Source organism: Puma concolor, chromosome B4 (assembly GCF_028749965.1).
Source record: "Puma concolor isolate L17-30 chromosome B4, mPumCon1.1.hap2, whole genome shotgun sequence".
Classification (NCBI taxonomy): domain Eukaryota; kingdom Metazoa; phylum Chordata; class Mammalia; order Carnivora; family Felidae; genus Puma; species Puma concolor.
In genome coordinates, this window is record NC_141673.1 from 60,035,658 (window position 1) to 60,062,988 (window position 27,331).

Sequence of the window (27,331 nt, forward strand, 5' to 3'; positions counted from 1 at the left end):
TTTTCACTTCAATATAGTCTCATGGGAAACAGAAGGCAGACGTTAGTGTATGGATTGGCAGTGAGATAAAACAGAAAAAAGTGCAGCGTGAAGGGGACAGAAAATAGTTAAGATTTAAGAATCAAGTTAATGTTCCTATCTTGGCTTTTCTTTGGATTTTTATAACCTAGGAGTTTCAGTGGCTGCATTCCCTGGCATAAAGGTATGGACACAGACTTTGGAGTTACACACTCCTGGGTTCAAATCTGGGTTTTGACATTTATTGGCTGATGAGTTTCGGACAAGTTATTTATTCTCTTCTGGGTTTTTATTTCTTCACTAGTAATGGTGGATCATTTATTTGTAGGTGGTTTCTACTATTAAATGAATACTTGGCACAGTGCTTGGCATTTATGAGATGCTCAGGAAGTGGTAGATCCTATTGTTTTAATCTCTCATGTTATTGTAACTTGTATCTCCCCAGGCATGGAATGTGTTTTGCATATAGTAGGTACTCTACAAATGTTTGATGAATCTCTACTTTGGACGGATAGGCAAGCTGGGCTTTCTCTATCCTGAAGGCACTCCTGGTAGGAAAATCTCCACTTCCCACTGTAGGTCGAAAAATCTGTTCTTCTGTGGGAACAACTTGAGCATTCTTATTTGGCTTCCTCTTAGTCTTAGACTTGTTCACCTTCAAAACGTTTAGCAGTTAGTACAATATACAGCAAGGAGGCCCCCCTTCCTCCCAGCAGAAAGTTACAGCAAAGGAAGTCTACAAAAACAACCAAGGGTGTTAAATTACTCATGTTTATTTATAACAGACCTTCAGCCAGTACAGTACAAAACTTACAGTAGTATATCTCCGTTACACAAATATTTACTTACAATATATTACATATACAAAATGCTTTGCAATAAGTCTCAAAAGCTAGTTTAACTCCCCTTGAGAAAGGAGAAAAACTCTTTAAAAAAGGGGGTTGGAGGAAACCAAAGGAAGAGGAGGAGGTGAAAGGGTAAGGTCCAAGGAGACACCAAGCATAGGCTACAAATGAAACCCTGGGAGAGAAAGAGAAGAGAGGTGGTATTGCACTTGCTTCTGTGTTTTATTTTTTTTTCTTTTTGTTCTTCATAACTTCTGATTAAAAATATATATAATATATATATATATTATGTACACAAAGAAAGAAGCTGCTGGAAGTATTACAAAATCCCATCCACAGCTTGGACACTGACACAAAAAAAACAAAGGTCTGGAAAAGTGTCTATTTAGAAACTTTTTGTGTGTGGTGTTGGTTTTGAATATCAGTATAAAAGGAAAACACCTCTTTTCTCCATGTGGGTTTCAATGTGGGTTTTTTTTTCTTTTTCTTTACTTTTTTTTTTTTTTTTTTTTATGCAAAAGGAGCTGGGAGAGAGCATGAGGATGTTTGAGGTTCCAGAGTTGGAAGGCTCTGGAAAGTAGGATTTTGTACCTAAGACCCTGGTTAAAGTGCAGTGATGGTCTGGAGAGAGACAGAGTGCCCTTCTCTCCCCTCCTTAGCACCTGGTCTTGCCCTTCCAGTCTCTGCTCTCATGGGCTCAGAGTATAGCCTCAGAGCATAGTCCTTCATGTTCCAGGAGGTTACAGGTGCCAGAGCTGACTGGGGGAGGGGATGGGGGCACCCTAAGGCTCTGATACCTCAGAAGGGACTAGTCCTTATGAGGTGTCACCAAGTACACAGCAGACGCAGAAGAGGTGGTGAGGGGTAAGTTTAACAGGAAGGGGCTCAATAACCAGAACAGTTGAGGAGAACCCTAGATATTAATCTCAGCTCTGCTGCCATCCTGAAACAAGGAGCCAGGTCCCTAGGGTGCTGTTGAGAAGACTCTCCCCTTATCTAGAGACCACTCTCCTTCCAGTTAACTCCCCCATCCTCTGCCCTTGGCAGCATCTGTTTATTGCTACATTGGGAGGAACAATCAACCCACAATGCCCCTTCCTGACAATCTGGTTCTCTCAGGGAGACTACATAATGGGAGAGAAAAAGGAGGAAAAAGAGGAGAAGTTTTTCTAGGGTCTCCCTTCCCATAAGAGGGTAAGGTAGACTCTTCTTAGAGCCCTTTGGAGCCCCAATCCCAGGGTCTGTTCCTTAGCCAACCCTTCACCATCCCCCTAAATTATCCCTGATAGGGAGTGAGAAAAGTAGGAGGCAAAAGAGCCAATAAGGAAAGGACATATGGAAAGAAAGATGGAAGGGAAGAGAAAAGGAGAGAGAGAGAGGACCAAGCGTTACAACTTGTGAGGTGTTGTGTTTGGTTTTTACTTTCTTTTTTTTCTTTTTTTCTTTAAATATAGAAAAACAGCCTTTGGTTTGAATCTCAAGGAAGCAGAGAATGGGATAGCTGTGGCCTGGGGGCAGAAAACGCTTGTAGAAAGAGACCTCCACTTGCAGTAGAGCTATCTCCTCCTGCCCCCTTCTCACTAACTAGGTTACCCAAAAAGCCAGGGGGTCTCTGCTGTAGCCAGGAGGAGAGTGCCCCCTCCTGCCCTACATCTGGGAACTGAGTATAGAAGGGGGCAGTAAAGGATGACCCCCAGTTCAGTTGTGCCCATCCCATTCTTGCTGGGACAAGAATGGAATAAGGTGAGGGGCAAATGCCCTTCCTCATCCTGGGATAATTTTTTGGTTATACTGAAAATTAGAAGAGAGAAAAGAGACACCCTTTTCTCCCTGCCACTGATCTTAAGAACAGGGCCCAGAAGCCTGGGAATGAGGGTGAATCTTGCAGGGGGTTGCGGGGAGAAGAAGAAGGCAGCATGACTGAGGGGTTGAGATGCCCCTTGTCATCAGGCAGCAACCCACTAGTTTCTCATAGGACAAGGACTGTAGGAGCCCCTGAGAGCCTAGGAAGGTCACTAGAGTGAAGAAGTTTAGAGGTGGAAGAGAAAGAGAAGAATTTTAAACCACCCCCTTCCCATGCCCTGGTTCCCAATTAGGCACCTGTGGCTCCCAACGTGTCAGAGACAGGATTGCAGACCTAGCCTTGGCCCGAGAATATAAAATTGGGGCACTCCAAGGAGAGAAAAACCACCACTGAGTAGACGAGGAGGTTGAAGAGAGTAGCTGTGTTGGGGGTTGTTTGAGGAGAGAAGAGATAGATCACATCCCAGAGGGAGATTCCCGAATGTGGGCTTTGGGGAACTCACGTTACTAGGGGAACATCAAGAGGACCCTCAGTCCCACAGTGCCTGGGGAGAATTTCTTCAGCCCCTCCTACTTCCAAATGAGGAAAGCTTCATTTTTTCAAGCATAGTGCAAGCTGCCTAAAGTGAGAGGGCACAAGAGGTATGGAGTACCAGGTTGGAGGGTCCCAGAGAGGAGATATAATGCCACAGAGCAAACGGAGGGCCAGAGGGAGCTATCAGCATCAAAACTGAAGAATCAGATAAAGCAAAAGGTGAGGAATTAACACAAGAAGCTCAGAACTCTTAGGACTAAGAGGAGCTTCCTACCCCTAGGGCTGTTAGAGAAAGCTGGATCAAAGAAAAAAAAATGAGGTCTAAAGTGGAAAGGGACTGTGGGCAGGAGGGTGGGGGAAGTGGCAAGCGACTGATACAAGTTAAGAGAAAAAAAGCAAAAGAAACATCCACAAATTGTATTAATAAATAACTCTGAATATGCTGGGATGAGAGGAGAAGAGGAAAAGGAGAAATGTAAGCAAAAAAGCCTGTTTCATCACAATGCTTAAATCAGTCAGGGTAGAGGAGAATAGGTGAAGAGGGGTCAGGGTCAAGTATGAAGTCAGGTAGCCAGTGGTGGGGGCTACCGAGCAAAACTCCTTGGGATGTAGTGGGGACAGAGCTAGACTCGTGTAGGCAGGGCAGTGGAGTGGCGGACTGAGGGGAGGGCAGCAGGTGGCTAGCCCACCTTGTGCTCCCCCCGGACAATGTGAGAAGAGAATTCGTACCGGTCCTGGCTGTGGTAACCACAGATGTTACACTCGAAAGGGTCTCTGAAGCCATGGCAGCCCATGTGGATGGTGAACATGACATGGTCCAGAAAAAGGATTCGGCAGTGCTCACACTTGAAGGCTTTCACGGGCTCACCACTCTCGCCCACCACCCGGAGCACTTCCTTGGAGGGGCCTGGGGTGCCCCGTAGTAACCCCTCCTGTGGCTTGGGGTCCTCTTTGGCGTAGGCAGGACTGGGCCGGCCCACCACAATGGTGGGAGGTGGCTGGGGTGGGGGACCCTGAGGGAGGGATACCACCCCCCCAACCCGATCTTCGTGGTTGCTCTCTGTATCTGTGGAGTCTTGGCAGCCATTGCTGGGGGATGCCCCAGGGTCGGTCAGGGGGCCTCGGGCCCGGTAGAGGAGGGGACCTCCATCGGCCAGGTCCTCGGGTCCCTCACCTGCTTCTCGGGACCCTGGAAGCTCCAGTCGGCCGGGGAGGGGCTGCATCTGGGTGTAGACAGAGCTGATGACGGGTGTGAGTTCTGAGATGCAATTGGTAGGTGGAAGGCGGAGGGGACGCAGATGCTCTGCCCCCACAAAGGCCAGAGAACCTCCAAAGCCAGGCTCCAGGCCATGATGTGCTACCAACTCCACATCCTTCTCATAGCCACCCGAGTTCACATCATAGGGGATGTCTGAGAGGCTGAAACGCATCTGCTTTTCACCTGTGGAGAAGAGGACCTCAGCAGAGCTGGGTTTGGAGAATTCCCAAGCTCCTCCAGGATTACTTCTTTGTTTTCTTACCATGGGGATGGCTGTAATATTATTTACCACCCCTCATCTACTTCCCTCAAGGTCAGGTCCTCTTTGGGGCCACTCCCCAACTCCAGGCTATAATCTTAGGGAAGGACTCAGTCCCAGCCCACTGATCTTTAAAACTTCCTTCATTACTCTTTATAAAGCTAGAGAGTGAACAATCAAGGCCAGATGGGTGGACCCCACACTCACACCTCCTCCCTCTGACACTAAGAGTCATTCTCTCAGTTCCCACAGGCTGAAGTCCTTGCTATTCTCAAAACCTGGAAGAACCTGAGCTCCCTGACCCCTTCCTCTTACAACTACCACAAGACCCCTCAACACTGACCCCTCTCCACCCTCCTGAGGTACCTTCTCCCTCTTCACTCCCCTCCTGTTCTCTGGGGATGTTTTCTGAGCACCAGAGACTACCAGACCACTTTTCCAAATCAAATCTCCAGACCTAGCTGGTCAAATGGCTACCAGAGCTCAGATTTAGATGAGCTGTGGCTTAAAGCTGATGTCTTCTCTCCAACAGGATTCTTACCTACGAACTTCTGGGGGGTGGAACGCTTGCGTTTGGTGAGGCTGTTGGCCAGCCGATCAATGAAGGTTGGCCGCTCAGAGGATGAGTGCAACATGGAGTCTGGCACCATCTCCAGGTCACGTATCTCATCACCTGGGGAGAAGGAGGTGGAGATAAGTAATAGCTGAATGGGGGTAGCATTAGCCCAGCAGCCTTTGCCTGGAGAAAATCAGCAGGTCGGTAGCCAAGGAAGGTCATACCCGATACCTGGAAAACTAGGTTCTGCTCACTCCCCGCCCATCCAGAGCTCATCCTAGCAACATTTCAAGTAACTTGAGGACAATTATGTACATGTGACCCTTGATTTTATACTTCCTTGTGTTTTCTCTCTCCCATTACACTGAGGACATAGATCAAATCCTCTCTGACCCCTGGATCTCCCTGCAGCACCTACCACAGGGCTTTGCACCGACTGGAGGGCTTGGCAGATTTACTGAGGTAACTGTCCTTTTTCCACAGATCGCATCCCTTTGTGAAGAGGGGGTAGATGCTGGAATCATCCTGGTCCTGCACTCCCTCTGACCCAGCCCTCACCTCCCCCACAGGCCTGCCTACAGCCCTACCTGCTTGGCCAGCCAGAGCTTGGGCTTCAGTGCTGAGACTCTGTAGGTAGTTGTGGCACCGCTCTTTGTGCTCCTCCAGGGTACTCTGCTGTTTGTAGCTCCGGCCACAGTAGTTACACTTGTAGGGCTTGCCCACCGTGGGAGAGGAGACTGTGGAGGAGACGGGAGACGGATGGCATGAGTTACTTCTCCCTGTACCCTGGCTCTACAAAACCATCCAGGAGCAAAGGCTCATGGGCTTGAGGAGGAAGGGATGTCGCTCAGGTGAGTTCGGCTTGTCTTTCCTTCCCTGACTCCAGCTGCAAGCATGGACAGATAACCGAACTGTGGAGAAGAGGGCCAGTGCGCAGCTATGGGAGGACAGAGGGGAGCCAGGGCATATAGCTTTGGACTGCTGGTGGGCCTCACGATGGCCAAACTGCTGCTAAAAACGGAAGGGAGGACCCAGGGACTTTGTAGGGGATCGTCCCTGGCAGGCAGGCTGGCCCCACCCCAGGGTCTCAGATTCTGGGGCCCAGACTGTGGTTTAACCTTTCCATGTGGCAAGCGGGTGTAAGTGCTGTTTATCAGACAAGGGGATTTTTTGCTTATGAGTTATCTGCTTCGGTTTGAGGGAAATTGGTGACCTGGGGTGACAGAAATGAGAGCCCTTAGATCTGTCGATGGGGGGAGGGACAGTTCTCACTGACCTTTACTTACACTTTTACCTCCATCCTTAGCCTAGTTTTACTGCTTTTCTTCCTTTCTTTCTTCCTTCCTTCCTTCCTCCCTTCCTCCCTCCCTCCCTCCCTCCCTCCCTCCCTCCCTCCCTCCCTTTCCCCCTCTCTTTCTTTCTTCCTTCCTCCCTCCCTCCCTTCCTCTCTCCCTCTCTTTCTCTGCCTCTCTTTTTTTCTTCCTTTCTTTCAGATTTTATTTTTAAGTAATCTGGGGCTAGAACTTACAGCCCCAAGATCAAGAGTCACATGCTTCAACAGCTGAGCCAGCCAGGCGCCTCTACTGCTTATTTTTCTGTCCCTCTGCACTGAGATACCAAGAGAGCCCCAGAACAACTATCACTGATAGAGAAATTCCGAGAAGAGAAAAAGAATAAAAGGACAGAGAGGAGAATAAAGGAAATGAGTAAAAGGAACAGAAACAACAACTTTGAGGGCCTTTAAAATTTTTTTAAAAATAAAGAACAAGTTATAAAGATTTTTTCTGGGGTGTCTGGCTGGCTTAGTTGGGAGAGCATGCGACCCTTCATCTCAGTGTTGTGAGTTCAAGCCCCATGGTGACTGTACAGATTACTTAAAGAAAAAAAAGAAGATTTTGTTTCTACTGAAGAAGTCAGGAAAACTGAGATGGACACTTCATTTAAAGACAACTTTTGAGAGATGATATTTGTGACAGGAGAAGGAAAGTGAGAGAAACAAGGTACTGTATATTTTATTTTATGTATCTTGCTACTATTGAGCAGGAAGATAGGAGGTGTCTCCAGGAGGCTGGTAATACTAGCTGCGCGGCCCTTACACACACACACACACACACACACACACACACACCCATAAACTGGGCCTTGATTCAATCAGTCTAATGCCATTTTGACCTTGCTCTGTAAATCCTAGTATTTGGGAGATGAGGTGAATGCCATGGTCCCTGTCCACTCAAGACTTTGGGGGAAATGGTTTAACATCTGGGAGAGGAGCCCCTTTTTTCATTATAGTGTGGGTTATAACAGAAAGCATATCACAGAGATGGGACCCAGTGGTATATCTGTGTCTAATTCTGTCCCTAATAAGTCTCCTACAGAACAACATCCAAAATTTACCCAGCTGGCCTCATTGCTATTGGTTCAAGAATTCTAGGGAGAAGCCATCCTTGTTCCAAACCAGCAGGGGGAGCCGCCCCTTTTCTGAGGAAAAGGAGTAGGATTCTTTGACACAGAACATTTATAGGGGTCCAGGAAGGCTGCAGGATAGCTCTGTGACCAGCAAATCTTTTTTTTTCTTCCTTTCTTTCTCCCCCAGAGTTTCAGTATCCTTGTCAGCAAAACAAGGATAATGCCATCTACCTTAGAGGCGTTATGAGGATCACATGAAAAAACAAGCAAAATGCTTTGTGGATTATAAAGCCTGAATCAACGATGACCTTTCTCCCTGTTTCTCTACTCACCTCCAAGGTGAGAGAACCTAGAATACGGTAGGTGGCTGGGAAAAGGGTGATGAGGTGATTGCTCTGTCCCCTTACATCCTGGCCTGAGAGAGTTTGGGAAAAGAGAAAAATAGCAAGGAACATTTCCAAGGACAAATCCTACTAATTTTTTCCCTCTGCCCTTCTTCCAGCCTTTCCCCACTCTTGAGCTCCTCCTTCCTGCCAGCGTGACTCCCGGCCTCTTCACAAGGCCAAGTCAAAAACTTAAAATTTAGTAAGATGCTTCAAAAGTGCTATCTGTCCAGCTGATTCAGACAGATGTTGACTCAAACAGTCTTGGCTGGGGTAGGAAACCCGGGTAGTCTGGTTCGCTGGCACTGATCCAAACACTACCCTCTAGACACCCTCATGACTTGTTCTTGCCTCTGGGAAGGTGACAACCTCTTGGGATGGGGAACAGAGGTTTTTCCTAGGCTACCTTTCTCCCAGTTTGGAGGACCATGGCTATTTTCAGGAACCAGTAGGAAGTAAAGGAGAGGACAGAGAGTGGTTGTCCGAGACGTCTGGTATTCTGGAGGGAGGTGATGATGGTGATGAGTGTGGGGCCTCGAGCACAGGGGAGTATGAGGAAGGGTTTTCCTGATGCTTAGAAGTATGTGTGTGTGGGGGGATGACAAGGCACAGATGGTTCTGGCATTAGCACGAAACTTTAAAAAACAAAGGGCGAGTGACTGTTAAGAGCCAAGAAAATCACCCCTGCTCCTTTTGCTCCAAGTCACAGTGTGGCAGATGTAAAATACCTCACCAAAGAGTCCCCCAAATTCCCCATGGGGCCCTGCTGCCCAGACGAGGGGTGAGAGAGGCAGGGCCCTATCTGCTCTGTGAGTGCTCTGCCCTCCTCAGTGACAGACACTGTAACTCCCCAAATGTCAGAGAGGTCACTGAGCTCTATTTTCTGGGTGTACTGAGGTCCCACTCTTCCTTCCCCCTAAATAGGTAACTGACCCGAGTGTGTGCGGAGGTGGCCAGTGAGAGCATCGCGCCGGCGGCAGGCGTAGTTACAGAAGGGACATTTGAAAGGCTTCTCCCCAGAGTGAAGTTTGATGTGGCGCAGCAGGTTCCCCTTCTGGGTGAAGGAGGCGCCACACTGGTTGCAGTGGAAGGGCCTTTCACCTGCAAGAGAAAGAACAGATCTCTGAGGACTGCATGTGAGGAATTTTGAAGGCTGAACCTCTTCTGTCACCCTCTGCCCCACCCTGCCTAAGGGACGATGCTCAGAACAATTACTGAGAGGCAGAGCTGTGGCACGCACAGGAAATTCCTGCTTTCTAAAGATTCCCTTGGGAAGAGACTTACCCTGGGAAGGTGTGGATCAGGATGAATGGCAGGGCAAAGGGCACCAGGCCTGGAACTCTGGGCCAAAAGATCATTAACCCAAAACTGAGCCTTATAAGACCCACTCTGCCCCTGGAGCCCAAAGGCTGAGAAAGCTGAGAAGAGGCTTTTGTCTCCTTTTCTTTGTTTGTATATGTTTGTTTGTCTAAATCAACAGGGCCCAAACAGGGTCCTACCCCTGTTGGGCTGTAGGATTCATCCTGAGGCTACATCTACCTCTCCCTCACCTCCTGAGAAAAATACCAGTTTTTCTTTATAACAACAGCTGATGAGAGTGCCAAAGAAGTACAGTGTGGAGGGAATCCAAACGCCATCCCCCCTTTCTTTCATTGGCTAGAAAATGTGCTGGGAGAGACTCTTCCCTTTCTGAGGCTGTCCCACTGCATTGTGGGCCTCTGCTTTTCCAGCCTACCCTGGGAGCTCCTCCTCAACCCCCTGGCTTACTCACCCGTGTGGCTGCGCTTATGCACCATGAGCACATTGGGTCCGATACAGACCATGCCGCAGACATCACATTTGAGCTTGCCATTGGGCAGCCGGATGCCCCCGGGGGAGTGAGGCTCTGGCCCACTTCCATCACAGTAGCCCAGGGGCTCTGACAACGAGTCTTCCACGATCACACTGTCGTCCTTTTCTAGGAGCCGCTCATCTGGCCCCAGCAGTCTGCTCGACTCCTCATCGCTGTACATCTCCACCTTGATGGAGTTGGCTGAAGGGTGGGATGGTGTTTAGGACAGAGACAGGCAAAGGGGGGAACCTGCCCGCAGACCAGAATGTCACTCCCAATGTCCAGAAGGCTTTCTCCCGGCCCTGAGACACGTGGGCTTTAAAAGTGGCCAATACCCTCGGTATCCTCGGTGGTGATATGGCACTCCTGCTGGGACCTGAAACAACCTTTTCCTCCTATCTCACCACCCAGGCAAATAGGCTTCAAGAGAAAGAAGTTGGGGTACATTGGATGTCTTCTGTCCCACTGGGGAGAGGAGGAGGCTAAGGAGAGCCTTTTTCTCCACTCTCTTGTCATAAAGAAAGACGTCTGGCTTGGCCCTGGGCAGGAAGCCAGCAAGTAACAGTGGCGGGAAAATGGTCCTAGGAAGACCAAAGAGATGGCAGGCTAAAGAGAGAGCAAAACTGGAAGACAGACATGGCTCACATTATCCTCCCTCCCCATAAGAGTGAACCCCCTCTACTCCCCTCCATTAAAATCTGGAGAGGGGGATGAAGGAGGGAGGAGCCACTGAGGAGTAAGCTTTGGCTCTAGCTCTGACCTACATTCCTGGCTATTCCAACCATTTAGAGAATGTCACAGATCTAGGGCCAGCTAGAAGAGGCAGTAATGGGGACCCTGTCCGGGCAGGAGAATGGGGGTGGGGCTGGGTTGGTGGTGATGAGAAGATCCCTCTCATCTCTATTTCCTGACTGACTCTAACTTGTGACCATTCCTATGTCCTTGCTTCTCCAACTCCAGGGTTTCTCTTTGGAGACTTTAGCTTAATCCCACCCGTGCTTCTTTTAATTCTACCCTTGTCTGGCAGAGACCATTCACTCTCCTTCCAGAAGTCAGAAGGACCCTAGATGCTGAACTCCTTAGTGTTTTAGAGGCTGTATGCAGGAAACCAGAGGGAGGCAGCAATGGGGAAATGGCTGCCAGTGGAGGGTGAACTGAGGGCCAAACACAAACAGGGTGCCTAGTGCCAGGGCAGGGCAGGAGATTGCACTTACCACTGAGTGAGCGGCTGGGAGAAGAGTGCTGGCTGTTGGGGGTGCTCACCGAGGGCCCCACCGGGGCCCCAAGGAACTCCTTCTCCAGAGATGAGTCCCCGCTACCTTGGAGGAGAGAATAAGAGGACAGGTGAAGCTGCAGCCGGGCCTTTTACTGTCCATTGCCTCACCTTTTCAAAATTCTGTTATGCTTTGCAAACACTCATCTTGTAGCCATGTACAAGGCAGTGTTATACGTTCAGCACCATACCTTGTGATGAAGTTTTGGGGTGATGGTGGGGTGGTCCAGAGCTGACGGCCAAGAAAGAATTCTTGAAGACGTCTTTGGTGCAAAAAGGTGATTTTATGAAAGCACGGGGACAGGACCCGTGGGCAGGAAGAGCTGCACTGGGGTTGCTACGGGTAACTGATTATATACCCTCAGATTGGGAGGGGGTTAGGGACAGAGTAAGTCTCCAAGGAATTTTGGAAGCAAGCTTTCCAGGACTTCAAGGGGCCAGCTACTGTTAGGAAAATGCCATTTATTACCATTTAGTAAAATCTCAGTCATGAGACCCTTCAGATGTATATCAGAGGACCATAAGCTTGGGGTATGATTGCCAGCATATATCTTGGGGGAGTTGAGATAAAGGAAGTTTCCAAAGGAATTTTTATATGTTAAAGTAGACTTACAGGATCCTGGGGGTTGGGATAATGTTAAGCTAAGATTCTCTTTTGCCCATAGCAAAGTGTCATCATCGAGGCAGCTGAGCTCTAGAGGAAGGTCACTCTGCCTGTTTCAAGGACTTGTCAATGGGCTGTAGGCAGTAAGGGAATTTAATTTTTCATTTGCCTTTGTTTCCCACATCACCATGGTAAGCACTTAAGCCCCTTTCCTTTGTTCTTGGGTAGCCAGGAGTGTCTGAGGAATAGCACATATATTCCACCTGGGGTGGGGGGGAGTGGCCCAGGAGGCTAGCTTGTACTTTGTCCTCAGCTTAACTTATGCTCCCTCATCACCTTGTGCCCTTGTCAGCCTGGTGCCCAGTGCTGACTTCTGCAAGCTCAGTAGCTGCATCTTGTTCACTCTACCTTTTTCTAGGCCTGAGGGGAAGAGCATCACTGCCTGACATCTACAGGAAGGAAGGCTGAGGCTGGGCAGGCCAGGGTGGAGAGGAAAATGGGGGCCTCAAAAGGGAGGTGGTTCAGGACAGATGCTCTTCCCTATTGTTCCTCTCCGGAGCCCCCAGCACCAGGTTTGGGATCTGTAGGAAGGGCAGCTGGAATTGTCCCTGAGTCTAATGATAATAAAAGTGATCATAATGACAGCTGCTAACATTTATTGAGTGTTATTGAGTGCTTATTTTGTGCCAGGTATTGTTCTGTGCACTTTATGTGAACAACCCTGTTAAAGCAGGTGCCAATATTGTCTTAATTTTTCAGATGAGAAAACTGAGGCCCAAAAGAGGCTGTGTTACTTGTCCAAGGTGACATAGCTGGTAGTGGTGGAACCCGGATGGAACATAAACAGTAAGCACTCATGTCCTTAGCCACCGTCTACACAGCCAGTTGAGAGTCATTGTTTCAGCAGAGGAGAGTTGGGCCCATTAGATCTTCTCTTCTGAAATCAGTAAAAATTTGACTACTCTAGAAAGCCTCCAATCTGATATGATTCCAAATACCTAAATACGACTTGATGTTCCCTTGACAGTGACATAAGTTTATTCTCAATATATTCATTGTTAACTTGTTGATAAATTGCTTTGTAAAAATGAGTTTTGAGAGTTTGGTTATGTCTTTAAAAAATAGTTAACATATCTGAAGATATGAATCATGTCTTTAAAAAAAAAAAAAATCCCTCCTCCCCGCAATCTTTTGCACAAATTTATAGGTAAAAAAATCCACAAAAACAAATAAACAAAAATAACATACAAGTAGGTAAACATACACAGAAACACAGACATATATCACACATGTAGATACACATAAAGAGAACATACCTACGGGGGTAAACACACCCATAGCCTTCTACATTATCTGCTAACATGAACATGCATGGATGCGTACACACAAGCCTAAATACGGAAGAGAGAGAGAGAGAGAGAGAGAGAGACAAACCCTAAAATTCATCCCTAAAGTCCACCTATTAGTACTTTACCCAATTTCCCAGCTATGTACATACTTACTTTCACAAAATAAAGATTCCATTATAAAATGGTTGGAGTCTTGGGCCTGAGGCAAGAAATCCGGAACACACCCTCCTGAGGGATCCCTCTCCAGCTTGGTCAGTGGGAAGAAAACAACCACTCAGGACTTTGGGACCATTTCCCATTCATATCCTCTTCTAAAAGTCCCATTTCCCCCATTCTATCCCATCAAAGCCTGAGGAAAATTTGTTCACTATCTATAGAAAATGCCTTATGGCATTTTCAGTTTTCCCAGCTGGGGCTCTTTAGATGAACCATGGTTATCTAGAAAAGTTGCCCAAGTCAGAACCACACGCATATCATCAAAGTGAGCATCTCAGGAGTTGTGGGTTGAGATGTGTAGACTCAGACCCAGTTTTACAATACGTCCTTTAACACAGTGTAGGGTTTACTATGGTTAAAAGGGCTAAAAGGAGTGTCTTCTTGTTCCTTTTCAGACATTAGTGCTAACTTGCCCTAAATCACTTGATATTTGTAATGGGGGAAGAACTGAGCTCTGGGCCCTGGTACTGAGCCCTGGACCCTAAAACAATGAGTGAACTTGCTGGAAATCCATCTCTAGTCCCAGCCTACTGGGCTTGATATATGGGGAAAATATGCTTAAAGGAATATTTAGGGACATTAAGAGGAAAATATCCTTTGTCCCTTCCTTATTAAGGCCTGGGAACAGGAGGAAGAGTAGGTGCCTCCACAGTCACACCGTTAGTCTGGGTGGGTCTTAGATGCCATTGCCCTCCCTAGGATAAAGGTAAGAAGGAAAACAGGTTCAAGTCTACTTTTGTGGCACTAATACATAAAAATGAATCTGTTTTAGGGGTCAGAAAGTCTTTATGGGGACCCTGGGATTTTGAGTTCTAGCCGGAGGGTGAAGGGGACTAGAGTCAGATTTAGGAAGTTCAGCAGTTCCTCTGTCAGTCCCAGAAACCCCAGTGAGGGAACTTCAAATGCCTGGGACTCCCAAGAAACCCCAGACTGTCAAAGCCAAGAATTAAGGCCACTCTCAGGTCTCAGATAAATTTTCTTGGTCAAAGTCATCATAGATTGGCTGAACCCCCAGAGGGCAAAGCCAAATCATGAGGTTGACATCAGAGGAACAAGGAGGCGGGTATGGGGCAGAAAAACAGGAGGGAGAGAGAGGAAATGGGGCAAGGTCCCACCAGCTAAATGTGTTTCACATGCTGAAGGAGACAAGCCCTCCACTCCTGCTGCCCTTCCTCGATCCCTTCAAAGAGTGGTTGCCTCTAGGGAACAGCCATGAGGTCTAAGAACCTCCACACTTATCAGCAAGGAATCTTATCCTAACTGCTTTCCCTGTCTTGACCATGGGCTCCAGGGTGGCAGGATGCTAGCCTGCTAGCAGGGAACAGTGGGTACAGGAGCAAAGAAAGACGCCCATCCCCAGCTCTATTGTGGGGAAGAGGCTGAGGGCCCTCGGATCTCTGTTCGAGGCTGAGGCTTCTGCTGCCAAGGCTCCTCTTTACCTAGATTCTATTACCCATTCCCACCCAGGCCTGTCTCGGCATTTCACCCAGGGCAGCTCTACATCTGTCCCCAAGGCCTAATCAAGATGTCACCACAATCTCCCACTGTCCAAGTCGCAGTCTTTGCTTAGCAACACCAAACACCCTTCCCATCCTCCGCAAGTGTAAGGAGGAACGCCCCCTCCCCCGCCACACACACACACACACACACACACACACACACACACACACACAGCCCCCATCCTTTCCCTCTCCTCAGGCTTGGGAGTTGTTACTGAATTGGCTCCCTAGCCCCGGCACCCCCCTTCCCCCTCCACTAGCCACCTTCTGCCTGAACTTACATTATCCTTCCCTTGCCGGTGAGACCCTGGGGTGCGAACGCGGCCGCCGCCTTGGAAACGGCGAGGGAGTGCGGGTGGTGTGTGCATGTCTGCGTCTCGGTGGCAGGCAGGGGTGAGCCCAGCCACTCACCTTCCAGGAAGCGTGGATTCCTGGAAGTGAGGGGAACCGCCGTCATTTCGCAGGCAGCGGCACGGTGAGCAGGGGCCCACGGCTGCAGCCAACAAGAAGAGCTCAGCCCAGGGTGTATGTGTGTGAGTGTGTGTGTGTGTGTGTGTGTGTGTGTGTGTGTGTGAGAGAGAGAGAGAGAGAGAGAGAGAGAGAGAGAGAGAGGCAGAGGGAGAGAGGGAGAGAGAGGGAGAGAGGGAGAGAGAGAGGAGAGGGAGAGAGGGAGAGAGGGAGAGAGAGAGCAAGCGAGAGCACGCTTGGATGTGCTTGGGGAGGGGGCTGGAGAGAATGTATATGTGTGTCTGGTGGGGGGGATGCTAGGCTACAGCATCCCTTTCCCAAGCCAGTAAAGGGGTGGGGGTGGGGGGTGTGCACAGGGAGGGGGAGGCAGATGCCGTTGCCCTCGTGCCCAGCAGACAAAGAGGAACTGCACAACAAATGCCTGAGAGAGGCAAGAGTGTGTGCAAGAGAGAGAGAGAGAGAGATGGATGGGCCCTCAGGGTGGGAGGGAGAAAGGGGGGCCCCCAGGGAAGGCCCAATCCTCTGCCAGCTGGGGAAGCCAAGGCCCCAGAGGTCATGGGGCCCAGGACATGGGGCAGCTTCAAGGCTCTCAGATCGTCAGAAAGCCCCTCCCCCCACTAAACTCAGGCACTCAGATTCCCTCCTTTCCCTCCTCCTCCAGGAGGGAGGTTGCTCTTTAGATCTGGGGACTGACAGCCCCCTCCTTCCCAGCAGCGAGAAGGCCCAGCAGTCTGGTCTCAGGCTAGTGTTGCTCTGTGGCCCTGAGGCTTTTCAGATCCCAGGCAAAATCCTGGTATCTTCTCCCCACCTCCACTCCCCTCCCTCCTGTGCCCCTGGGGCCTGGGTGGCCGACAGCCCTGGATGAATCCGCCTTCTATCAAGACAAGGCCTCTGCTCCCTTCCCTTACAGAGGAGCTGCTCACTGACGTGCTGACCTACTTTGGAGACTAGATTTTCTGATTCCAAGAATTTGGGGGTGGGAGGGGCTGTGAAACTTTGGGCTGCCTACCCCTGGATCCCTTTCGAAGGTTCCCTTAAACAGTTCACAGTCCCAGAAAACTTGTGAAAAGCACCGCTCAGTCAATTAATTGCATGAGCTGGGTTTGAGCAACTCAGTTTCCCCTGAAAGACAGGGAATGGAGGTGGGGAGAAAATCTGTGTGGTAAGTTAGTGGATCCCTTCTCTTCCCTCTCTCCCTCAGGAGGGACTGACCTGCACCTTTAGAAAGAGACAAAGGGAGAAAAGATGCATTTTCTGAATCAGGATCTGTGAGGTGGGAAAATCTCTTTAAAGAACAGGAGAGATACTCCCTTCATCAAGTGGCCAGGTGAGGGAAGGCCACCTGGTATGAAGACAGAAGAGCTGTGATGACCTTGAAGGGCCAAAGTGTGCTTTAGGAAGGGTCTACACAGCAGCCTTTCCCACTGCTTGCATATTGGCCCAGGAGAGATGGGTCATTTAGAGACTCTCAGATGCCCCTCAAATGGACTGTCTCAGCCATACCCATTCCTGCGGGAGCTACTTTTCAGAACTAATGTTAGCCCTGGCTTTCCCTTTTCCTTCTCTTTAACGTGGCTGCTGGCACCTAGAATTCTCGAAACACAGATGAGGGGTTTCTGGCCTCTACTTCCATTCAAAAACTATGCTGTGCAGAGGCTTCTCTTGTCTAGGAAATGTCAACCCGCTGAAAGCGGGGAAAATTTGGTTTCATAGCACAGTGAAGCAACCACCCTAGGGGCTTTCCTCTAATATCCAGCATTCTCCAGAGACAGAGCTCCATGGGATATTTCCCCAGCCACATTCTCAGTTTCTCATTTACCTACATTAGGGCAGGGACTGGTTTTTATCTGAGTGTTCCCCAGCAATAAAACAGCGTCCTGAGTGTGGTTGTTGCTCAGTAGTGGTTTTCTGAGTAGGCCTAACTGAGCAGGAGATAGAAGGACTGGGTGGTTCCTCAGAAGGGCCATGATTTTAGTTCCAACAAAATCTCTTTCAATTAAATAAGTCCACTTGATCCCTGTCACTGTGTCCAGCGTGTGGCAGGTATCGAATGCCTTAATCCATTCCAACTCCTTCCCCCTTAAATAAGAAAGGGGTCAGAGTCAGTGTCTTACCTTATGTTACCCACGTGCTACCAATGACTCTTATATGTGTGTTTGAACCACCTAGCTATCATCTTTGAATATACCCATAATTCCATTGGTCCCACTTCAGGGTATAAAAAATAAAATGCTATGGGTTATTTCTACAATGGTGCTTGGATTTCTGATGGGCATACTCATCATGTCAAAACCCAAATCTGGCTCCCCTTATCTCTTATAATCATTCCCTGCCCTGACATTCTAATGATCCAAAAAAGGAGTCCTTGTGTCTTAGAGACAAACTCTGTCTTAGGCTCTTTTCTGCACCTTCAGAGAGAGGGCCAGAAAAATTCTGCATTTTTTTTTTTCACCTTGTTGTTAAACTCTGAGAGGACCCTGATTACTCTCATATCTCTAAAAGCCGTTTGTAGTATAAGCAGTGATCTCTTCTGCCTCAGTAAGAGTATTTGGCAGGTATGAAAAGCCATAGCATGTTATGACCATGACAAAGGACTGGGGGAAATGAGAAGTGGGCTCTATATCGCTCCTTCAAAGGCTCTTTGTTGTTGGCCCACTGGCTGAATTCAGCCCATAGATAAGTTTGGCTTGCTCCATGGAACATTTTTTTAAAATATTGAGTCATTATTCTAAAATGGAGACATTTCACATAAAATATGGATTTCTGAATTCTGTTGAAAAATTGGAAGTTTTGGCCACACCAGATACACATTCTGGCATGGCAGTGACTGGTGGACACCGAGGAGCAGTTGCTCCTTGAGGTAGGACATGTGTTCTCTGTCCATGACAGTCCCCACATTCTCTTCGGCTCATTATCCCAACCCAGTTCACTCATTTACATACCCAACTGGCTCCTGCAGGCCTTTGAGGTTTGAAACGCTGCTCCACTGTCTACCTGGCTGGGATAGAATATCCTGTTTGGCTGGTGACCTCAGAGAACAGGAGAAGGAATCACATCTTCCTTCAATCTCTTTACTTTTAAATCATTCCTATTAGTCTCCACTCGTATTCCCCTCCTATTCCCTTCCCCTACCCTTATCCTCCAAGAAGTCTGGGAAGAGAATCACTATTTAGGGAATGTAAAATGACCAAAATAGATGCACACTACCAAGCAAACCAAGCATGAGTGGCAGCTCTGTGACGACTGGGGCACTCAGAGGTCCTGTGCTAGGCTGAAGGCTCTCCACTCTGCTCCACAGGCGAGTGTCTGCTCCCAGCCCCTTACAAACAGAATGCACAAGAGGGCATACCAGACATATAGGAGCGGCCATTGCAGTCTTCTATATCCATCTTAGAGTCTGCTGAAAGAGAAAATAGCTGCTATCAGAAGCCAGATCTGGGAAGGGAGGAGGTTTCTAACATTCTGGAATTAGCAAGTGTGCTCTGACCCTATCCTAAAGATGAAAAACCTCATACTTTGTCCTGATGAGAAAGACAATGTACCCTGACTTACAGACCCCAGGGTCTTGTCCAACCCACAACTTCTACAGGCTTCCCCGGCCTCCAAAGTGGAAACAATGTCTTACTCCAGAGTGGTCCTGGTTGTGTGGTTTTGAGAGTAGACCCCTCCTCCTGTAGGTGGAGCTGATGCTGTGGGAAAGGAGACAGGTTACAGCCCAGCTTTCTGGAGGCACAGAAACCAGCTCCATAGAAGCTCTGTACCTTAAGGATGGGGTAGTAATAAAAGGAAGAAACAGGATTCTGTCTCAGGGGATTCTTTTTGTTGGGGGGGCGGTATGTGGGGGAGTGTGGGGGACAGGAAGGTAAATATGGAGGAGAGCAGCCCACCTCAGGTTCAGTGGAGTCCACTACTGAAGGTATAATAAACAAATTAAATCTTCAAGTGGCGTCTCCCCATATTCTTGTCACTTACGTTGCTATGTTTTATTTATTTATTTATTTTTTAGGGTGGGAACCCTGAATTTAAAATGCAGGTTAGTCTATTTGACAGAAGCAAGCAGTAATTGGCAGTAGAGTATTAAACAAATCAAGAACTGAGAACAATTAAAAGTGATAATTTGTTGCAATGAATTCTCTCTTTAGGAGCCTGTGGGAGGAAGAAAAAAAAAATCTCTTTGGTAGAAATTTACATACCTCCAAAATTGATTTCACCAGTCACCTAACGAAAAATAAATACTCCAGGGGCAGATTTGAGGGCGCAAGAGTGGGGAAAGGAAACAGTTGGAGCTGCCACCAGGATTCCTGTCTCTTTGAAGGATCTCTCTGAGGTGGATGGATGAAAATTTGGTTTGCTTGTAATACTATACTGTTAGAGGCAAGGATTGGGGACTCTGGAGGATGCACAGGGGAAAAGTATCTATTACCCTGTCTCCCCCTTCCCCCAGGTCACTCTTGCGCCGAGAGACATCATACTCTTCTGAAAAGTCTCAAGACAAAGCCTGAAACATGGGCTTTCCTTCACTTCACAAAGCAGCTCTGCCTTAGATTTCATCAGAGAGTCCTAGTCTCACCCAGGAAACCTGGGTGTGGAAGAAAAATTTATCTAAATTTATTTTCAGTTCTTCTTTTCTTCACATCCTCCCTGAGATGGTCTCAGCTTTGGGATCAGACTGCTAGACCAAGCCACAATAATAAGTGGTTCCTTGAAGGTTCCCTTAGGGGTAATGATTAGAAGAGCCCAAGTCCACAGTGGTTAGCAAACTCATACCCCCTGGAACTAGCCATAGAACTGTGGTGGTCAGAGATTCAAAGAATGAGGAAGGGCGGTCTGCTACTCATGGGGCCCCTCTCATTTCTGAATCATTAGCTCCATAATTGCCTTTTAGGATTTTTCAAAACTACTGCAGAGCTAAGATGCCACATGTGACTTCCCTACACATACGCACTCATGCACACAAACAGGAGAAGCAAGAATGGGCAAGATTTCCTCCATTTTCTGCTTGGAGAAACTGAGGCTCAGAGCAGTGATGTTACTTGTCTCTGGGCTCATGGTGAGACTGGAACAAAACAAAACAAAAGAAAAGAACACAGGTCTCCTGAGCTGTGCTCTTCCCATTAAACCATCTTGTTTCTTTTATTAAAAAAAATGTTTTTTAATGTTTATTTTTGAGAGAGAGAGAGAGAGAGAGCACAAGCAGGGGAAGGGCAGAGAGAGGGAGACACAGAATGTGAAGCAGGCTCCAGGCTCTGAGCTGTCAGCACAGAGCCCGACCCAGGGCTCGAACCCACAAACTGTGAGATCATGACCTGAGCCAAAGTCTGCCCCTTAACCGACTGAGCCACCCAGGTGCCCCACTGTCTTGTTTCTTTTGGAAAGTCAGAATACTCAAGGCCTTCATGGATCTTCTTGCTTTCCCCTGGTTCTAACATCAATTAAGGCATCTTTTCCTTTGGTATGACCTCTGTGGGAGTGGGGTCTGTTACTTAAAAAGGAGGAAAAGTAGAGCAGGCTCTACAGGGAGAAATAATGTAATGTGTGTGTGGTGTGTGTATGTGTGTGTGAGAGAGAGAGACAGAGAGAGAGAGACAGAGAGAGAGAACACGAAGGAACCAGGGGCTAGATAAGCACTAGGTAGGCAAAACAGTTGAAGCATAGCATTCAGCTAGCACTGGCTCAGGAAGTACATCTCATTCTTGGACACCTGCCCAAATGGTCCCAAAACAATTTCCAGAAGGGTCTGAAGGAGTTGTTTTCTGAGTTGGACTTTGTTCCTAGCAGTAAACTGAGCTCTTCTGCTTCTTAATTGCTCTTAACAGGTGCTCCATGACACATCTTGGGCAAAATCAGCATTTGGCTGCCTCTAACAGGTCTACATGCCAAGTTGGTAACCCTGGAAGTGAGAGGGGATCGAGATTCTGCTGTTCCCAATCTTGGTGCTCTGAGAGCCAGAAGCAAATCAGTAGATGTACTTCACTGTTTGTTCAAGTCTCCAGGCAGCACATCCCTCCCAACCTTCCCACTCCCCGCCCCTCAAAGCACCTCCTCCCCTGCCTGGCCAGGCAGGCAGATCTTAGTGTCTCCTTAGAGGAACTGGGTCAAATTAGGCACTGCCAATTGGAGACATACCGCAGGGGGAGGAGGCATAAAAAGAGAGAAGTTAGTTACACAAGACAGGTTTGGCTCAAAGATCTTGGAAAGAAACCGGCTTTATAGCAACATAGGCATCATTCAGTGATGGAGGTAGGCACATATGTACTGTAAATTCAGTTCAGTGAGCTGAATACAAAGCAACTAGAAATAGCTAGTCTCCTAATTCAAAAGGAAGCGTCTCTGTGAGGGAGGAAAGGTTGGTCATTGTAACCTCCGGAGACAAAGGTTTTCTTCCCTGTTCTTTTGAATCCACTTGGCACTGTAACAAGAGTCCTCCATGGCCCTGGCTTTCTCCCATCAACACAGTATCACATTTGAACAGGAATGGGCAGGAATGGACATTCCTTTTAGACAGATTTCCCACCACACTTCCAGACAAGCACCAGGTCATGACCAATCCAAAGTCTGACTTCCAGGGGCAGGTCAGGCATCAGCTACCACCCCCAGCTTCTCATCTCCACAAAAACATCCCCACGGCTTTCACTATTGGGTGACAAAAATGTCAGAAAGTCAAGTTTTCTGTATGTGGTAGCTCTGAAAGCCTGAAATAAGATGGATATCACAAGTATTTAAAGCTCTTCAAATCCTTCAAAGAATCCTGTTTGATCCAGTGACACTCCAAAATTGGAATTTAAAATATACTCCATGTGGTCTAGTGTGTAGAAAGGTAGCAAGGAGGATATTGTTGGGAAAGAAAGTGGAGGTGGAGAGAGTGGCAAGGATTTGTGCCATCCTTTTGGTTATTGTTCCGGAACTACAGCCGAGAGTAGCAATCTTTTCTCTGGCCTCTCTTAGGACCTGGGACCTGAAGTGTAGCCCGGTGATTATTAGCAAGACAGGACTTTTCACCTGCCTGGGAGTGAGCAGTTCAGGTACTGCAAGTAAACCAAACCCACAGCATCATCCTCTCCTGTCTGTACCTCCATGAACTGAATGAAAGCGACACAAAAACATGTTGGAGTCACATAGCTGCTTCTGTGGTCTATCGGGGCTTTGCATAACTGGGGACAGGAAAAAAGTAAATGGTTGAGGGAAGAGATGGAATAAGGCATTGTCTGCAGCCTGACTACGTGCCCCTTTCCAGGAAACAGACCTTCACATTGAGCAATCTGCAGCTCTGAAATGATCTTTGGGTCAACCTAGTACTCTCTGAAGGAAACCCACCAACCTTTTCTCAGCTCATGTGTCTGTCTTTATAGCAGAAAGGTCTGACTCATTTTTTTCACCAGGCTGTAGATGATGACCTTCTGTCTACATATAAGACAGACGAAGACAGCTCAGCTTCATTATCCAAGTGCTTGGGGAGCAGTGCTGAGGGGATGAATTCCCAGGTAATCCTAGGAATGACCAGTCTCTAAAAAAAGGGGTATGAGCTGGAAACACAACGTCTGGGGAGTGGGAAAATATCACCTCATTGTCTCCTTTTAGGTCTCAGAAGGATATTTTTTTCTTGTTCTTTGCGCTTCCCTGTCCTCCCCATGTAGACTGCAGAAGAGAGAGAAGGCTAAGGTTTATAGATGGGAGGAGAAACAATCGTACCCCTCCCATGTCTCATTTTAAGACTTAAGAAACTATGGAGGGGCTAAACTAAACAGGTAAATCACTAGGTGATGCACACGAGCTGATACTCTCTGGGTTTGTGGTATACCCTGAAGTATTTGAGCCCTGTGTTTATAGAAAGGCCCCACAAAGTCACTGCTATTCAACTGTATGTTTGGGTAAAGGTGAGAAAAGTAGGCCAGCAGTGTTCGATTTGAGTTTCTTAATAATTAGTTTTGAAGCCAAAGATGCCCCTAACAAAGTTAGCTTAAGTGAAGTTTGAAATTACGTGGAAGGTTCAGTGAACTATCCTGACTGGTATAGAGTAGCAAAAAGGGGGAAGAGATGGGAACAATTGCCTTTGGTGGCAGTCCTGACCAGAAGTCTCTAATGCATGCTGATCAAAAGGGCTCACTGTTGTTTGGGCGGGACAGATATTTTCAGGCTCCTCTGCTAACAAAGAATCTTGCCCTGACAAGTAAGCCTCTCTTCTTGTGGAGGGCCTAGGGCAGGAATGTTGTAGGACCTGGGGAATCTTGCAGCTAGAATGGAGTTGAGAGATGATCTCCAATCTCTTGTTTTTTAACAGAAGAAGAAACTAAGCTGAGTCACCTATCTGGTTAGTGACAGAATTAAGACCAAATAGAACCCAGGTTATCAGTCTGGTAACCAGTCTTTCCACTACAGCCCAAAGTTAAATTTTGCCACAGTGGGAAGGTTTGGGACCACCCATGCTTACCTTCTTTCTCGGATGTTGAAATGAAAAATTTGGGGGTCTGCATCTTGTGGCTTAAATCCTTAAACCAGAAACACTGGTTTATGGATGGAAGAAAAAATAATCCTCTCCCTCCCATGTCTCTTTTTAGAGATTATGAGCCTGAGGGAAATGCCAACCGAGGCCCTTACTAGGTCTCTTTAAGGTAGAAACAGAGCTCCTTGGCTCAAGGATTACATCAGCATATGTATTCCAGCAGAGTCTACAAGGTTGATGCCACTCCCACTGGTGGGGTAGGAGGGGACAGGCCATTCATATCAGCACTATCCTTTCTTACATGCTTTTGTCAGATAAACCTTGAAATTATCTCCGTTTCCAATACAGAATCTACAACTCTTCTGAGAAGGAGGCAAATCAAACAGCTGGGAATTCAGAGCCTTCTTTAGGCAGGGTCATGACACCAACAAAGAAAGGGAGTCCCTCTGCCTGTAGCATTGTCTACACCCACAGAGCTCCACATTCTTATTTGTTCTTGTAGAGTAAAATGAGCCCAGAAATACCTGCCCTACAATAATTTGTCTTCATTTTTCCTTGGTTATTTTGTGTGTATGTTGAAGGAAAAAAGATGGCCAGTTTGGGAGAAAATAATTTCTTTGTGGATGTTAGTAGGAGGTAAAAGGTGGGATAATGTTCCTCCCACACTGGGAAGTACAAGCTGCAGATTTAAACTAGGAGAAAATAAAGAAGAAATGTTCAGTTGCATTTTCACTGGAAAAAAAGTCAGGACTTCTTTCTGAGCCAAGTCCCAAAACATGCTTTGCCCTTAACCTACTAAGAGGAAGGGGATTGCCCAGAAGCTACAACTGAACTACCTGCATTCAGTGGGCAACAAAGACATTATATTCTGTGCTTGAGACATCAGCATCTATTGACCAGGGCAAGATATAATTCCGACCCTGCCAAATTGAGGGCAGCTCCCACCACCTGGGACCCACCCTAGAAGCTCCAGTGAGATCTATCCTGCTTCCCAATGGCTACACTATTTTCTTATTTTATTTTTTTAAATTTTCTCCTTTTAAGACTTTGTTTTTATCTCATGAGCCACTCTTCTGACTATTCTCATGATCCAGGGAGCTGTCTGGATTCTCTGGCTTTCGGGTGTTCAGGCAAGGCTGAAGTTCCCTACACCACAAAGCAATATTAACTGAACTACTGACAGACCAATGAGGAGATACTTCTACCAAACAAGAAGCTACAATTTCAACGATTGTTTGATTTGGACTTGTCCTGGTCTTGTCCTCAGAATCACAGTTATCTTAGGTGGAATTATTAGGTAGTCAGACACCTGTTTTTAATGCTTCCTAAGAATATCAACATGTACCTTCACACAGATAAAGTGAACAAATAGCAGTAAGGGGAAACAGCAGGCCTCAATTTTTTTTATTATACATTTTTTAAATGTTTATTTATTTTTGAGAGAGAGAGAGAGCATGAGCAGGGGAGAGCAGAGAGAGAGAGAGAGAGAGAGGGAGACAGAGAATCCAAAGCAGGCTCCAAGCTGTCAGCACAGAGCCTGATTCGGGGGTCAAACCCACAAACTGTGAGATCATGACCTGAGCCCAAGTGGGACAATTAACCAACTGAGCCACCCAGGTGCCCTGGCCTCAAATGGTCTTCTGCTTGGCCTTGATGATGGAAGGCCTAGGGTTGATATGTGAGTGAGTCAGAAACTTTCTAAGCTCACCACTGATGCTTTAAGGGTTCAGGCAGGGTAGACTGGGAAACAGGTGGGGCTATGAAACATGTCAGTGGGGGATCTGTAAGAGTCACAACAGTTGGCAGTTTTGCTTATGAGAGAAAGGACTGAAATGAAAGAAGGTATGCAAAATTTGACACACTATAGTTGGTAATGCATCAAATCTTCCTGGAAGCAGAGTTAGTAAATTCTTGACCCTGGAGAAAGAAATGGGGTACTTTATTTCCTAAACATCTTATACCTAAAGATCTGTGTTCCATTAAAACCCAACTCATGACAGGACTCCAACTGGTCCTCATGACAGGACCAGTCACGATTAAAAAATTTTAAAAAGCGGGGCACCTGGATGGTTCAGTTGGTTAAGCAGGGGACTTTGGCTCAGGTCATGATCTTGTGGTTCATGAGTTCGAGCCCTGCATTGGGTTCTCTATTGTCAGCACAGAGCCTGACTGAGATCCTCTGTCTTGCTCTCTCTCTCAAAAATAAACATTAAAAATTTGAAAAAATTAAAAAGTAGAGAAGTCAAATGAAAATTTCAAAAGTGAGAATCTACAACTCTAGCAGACAAGGGGGAAGAAAATAACTGGGGATGGGTTGTGCAAAGAGGTACACGGAGGCCTATTTCAGTTTACAACTGCTTCCCAAAGTCTGTCTCTCCTTAGAGTCCTCAGACCCAGGGCTTCCTCTATTACATTTCTTTCTTAGGACTCATATGCAATGAATCTCTTCCTTCCCAACCCTGCTTCTCAGGTTCCCTAGACGTCTCACCCTACATGGTACCTTAGACCGCACTTTCCACTTGCACTCTAAGTTTCTTCTCTACTGTTTCTCTCATTCTGCTCATTGCCTCCCAGATCTTCCCACCGAGGCCTATGTCCTTCTCTCTAACCTTCTCGACAAACCGCCCCCCCCCTCCGCCCCGTCCTCTCGCTTTTTTGCCCAGGTACCCCCTCTGCTTCTCCTTTCTCACCCTCTTCTGTTCTACCCCAGCGGTACCCCACCAAGGAGCCTCGCGCACCCAGCTCCTGGCTGTCTTGACCCGTCTCCCGCCTTTTTAGGACCCTTTGGCTCTCCGTTACCTTCCCCTCAACCTTGGAGCCTCGAGCCTAACTCCCCCACTAGCTGGGCCAGCTCCCTCCCCTCGGGCCACAGCCCAGGCGGCCACCCTCTTCCCGCCAGCCCCCAGTCCGGGTCTCCCCTTGCTTCACGCCCAAGCCCCTCAGGCCCCGCCCCCGGCGACCGAGGCCCCGCCCCCAGAGCTTCGCCCAAGCCCCGCCCCTCACTCACCTGAGGCAGCTCCGCGCGCGCGCAAGCTGGGGGGGGGGGGGTGAGGGAGAGGGGACGGTGTTGGGGAAGAGGGGGGCGGGGCGGCGGGGGTCCCCCACTCTGGCCCGGGCGGCCCAGTGCGGGGGGAGTGGGGTCACTGAGGCGGCGGCAATCGGGCCGGACCCGGGACCCGGGCACTCAGCGGCGGCGGCGGCTCCATCTCCATCAGCGGCTTCACCTGAGGAGGGAACGGCCCCCCCCCCAGCAACCCCCCCCCACCACAGCCGTCCCCCCTCCCCCGAACAACTTCCGGTCCCACTACCAGGCGACAGGCGGCGTGGCCGAACACCGAGCGCCCCCAAGCCAGGGAGACTGCTGGGGAAAGGAAAAAGAGCTAGGGGAGAGTAGCCGAGCGCCGAAAGCTTCAAGTCGGAAAGGAGCGGTCGCGTGCGGAGGGTAACTCGATGACTGCCCCTGCATCTGCGTTTGATTTGTAAGCTAGGCGCACTTTGGATGCCCCCACCTGCCCTGGCATATCTGCCCCTAGTGCCAAGTTTTGCCCTGCCTCTGCTAAGGCAATATTGATTTTAGCCTCTTAGAAT

At 48.1% G+C, this 27,331-nt stretch overlaps 1 protein-coding gene and 1 long non-coding RNA gene across 14 annotated transcripts; one reads left to right on the top strand and one right to left on the bottom strand.

Annotated features, from left to right (window-relative positions):
- Positions 1–771: 771 nt before the first annotated feature.
- IKZF4 (IKAROS family zinc finger 4) lies at positions 772–27,007 on the bottom strand. 10 transcript variants are annotated; one of them, XM_086713106.1, is made up of 10 exons: positions 26,751–27,007; positions 18,653–18,700; positions 15,117–15,266; positions 13,274–13,367; positions 11,109–11,213; positions 9,835–10,095; positions 8,997–9,164; positions 5,862–6,011; positions 5,260–5,391; positions 772–4,642 (listed from the first exon to the last, which is right to left on the bottom strand). In XM_086713106.1, exons 3-10 carry the CDS (start codon positions 15,201–15,203, stop codon positions 3,882–3,884), a joined length of 1,758 nt encoding a protein of 585 aa, XP_086569232.1. In that variant the 5' UTR covers positions 15,204–15,266; positions 18,653–18,700; positions 26,751–27,007; the 3' UTR covers positions 772–3,881. The 10 variants fall into 10 exon arrangements, with proteins under 10 accessions (XP_086569232.1, XP_086569235.1, XP_086569233.1 ...); XM_086713109.1 differs by lacking the exon at positions 15,117–15,266 and having other exon boundaries at positions 26,751–27,006; XM_086713107.1 differs by lacking the exon at positions 15,117–15,266 and having other exon boundaries at positions 18,653–18,703; positions 26,751–27,006.
- LOC147579098 (uncharacterized) lies at positions 5,249–22,406 on the top strand. 4 transcript variants are annotated; one of them, XR_015253549.1, is made up of 6 exons: positions 5,249–5,374; positions 5,758–6,125; positions 6,768–7,274; positions 7,868–8,019; positions 8,988–12,617; positions 22,249–22,406. It is a non-coding gene; the product is annotated as an uncharacterized LOC147579098 (long non-coding RNA). The 4 variants fall into 4 exon arrangements; XR_015253547.1 differs by lacking the exon at positions 22,249–22,406 and having other exon boundaries at positions 7,868–8,039; positions 8,988–12,862; XR_015253546.1 differs by lacking the exon at positions 22,249–22,406 and having other exon boundaries at positions 8,988–12,862.
- Positions 27,008–27,331: the final 324 nt, after the last annotated feature.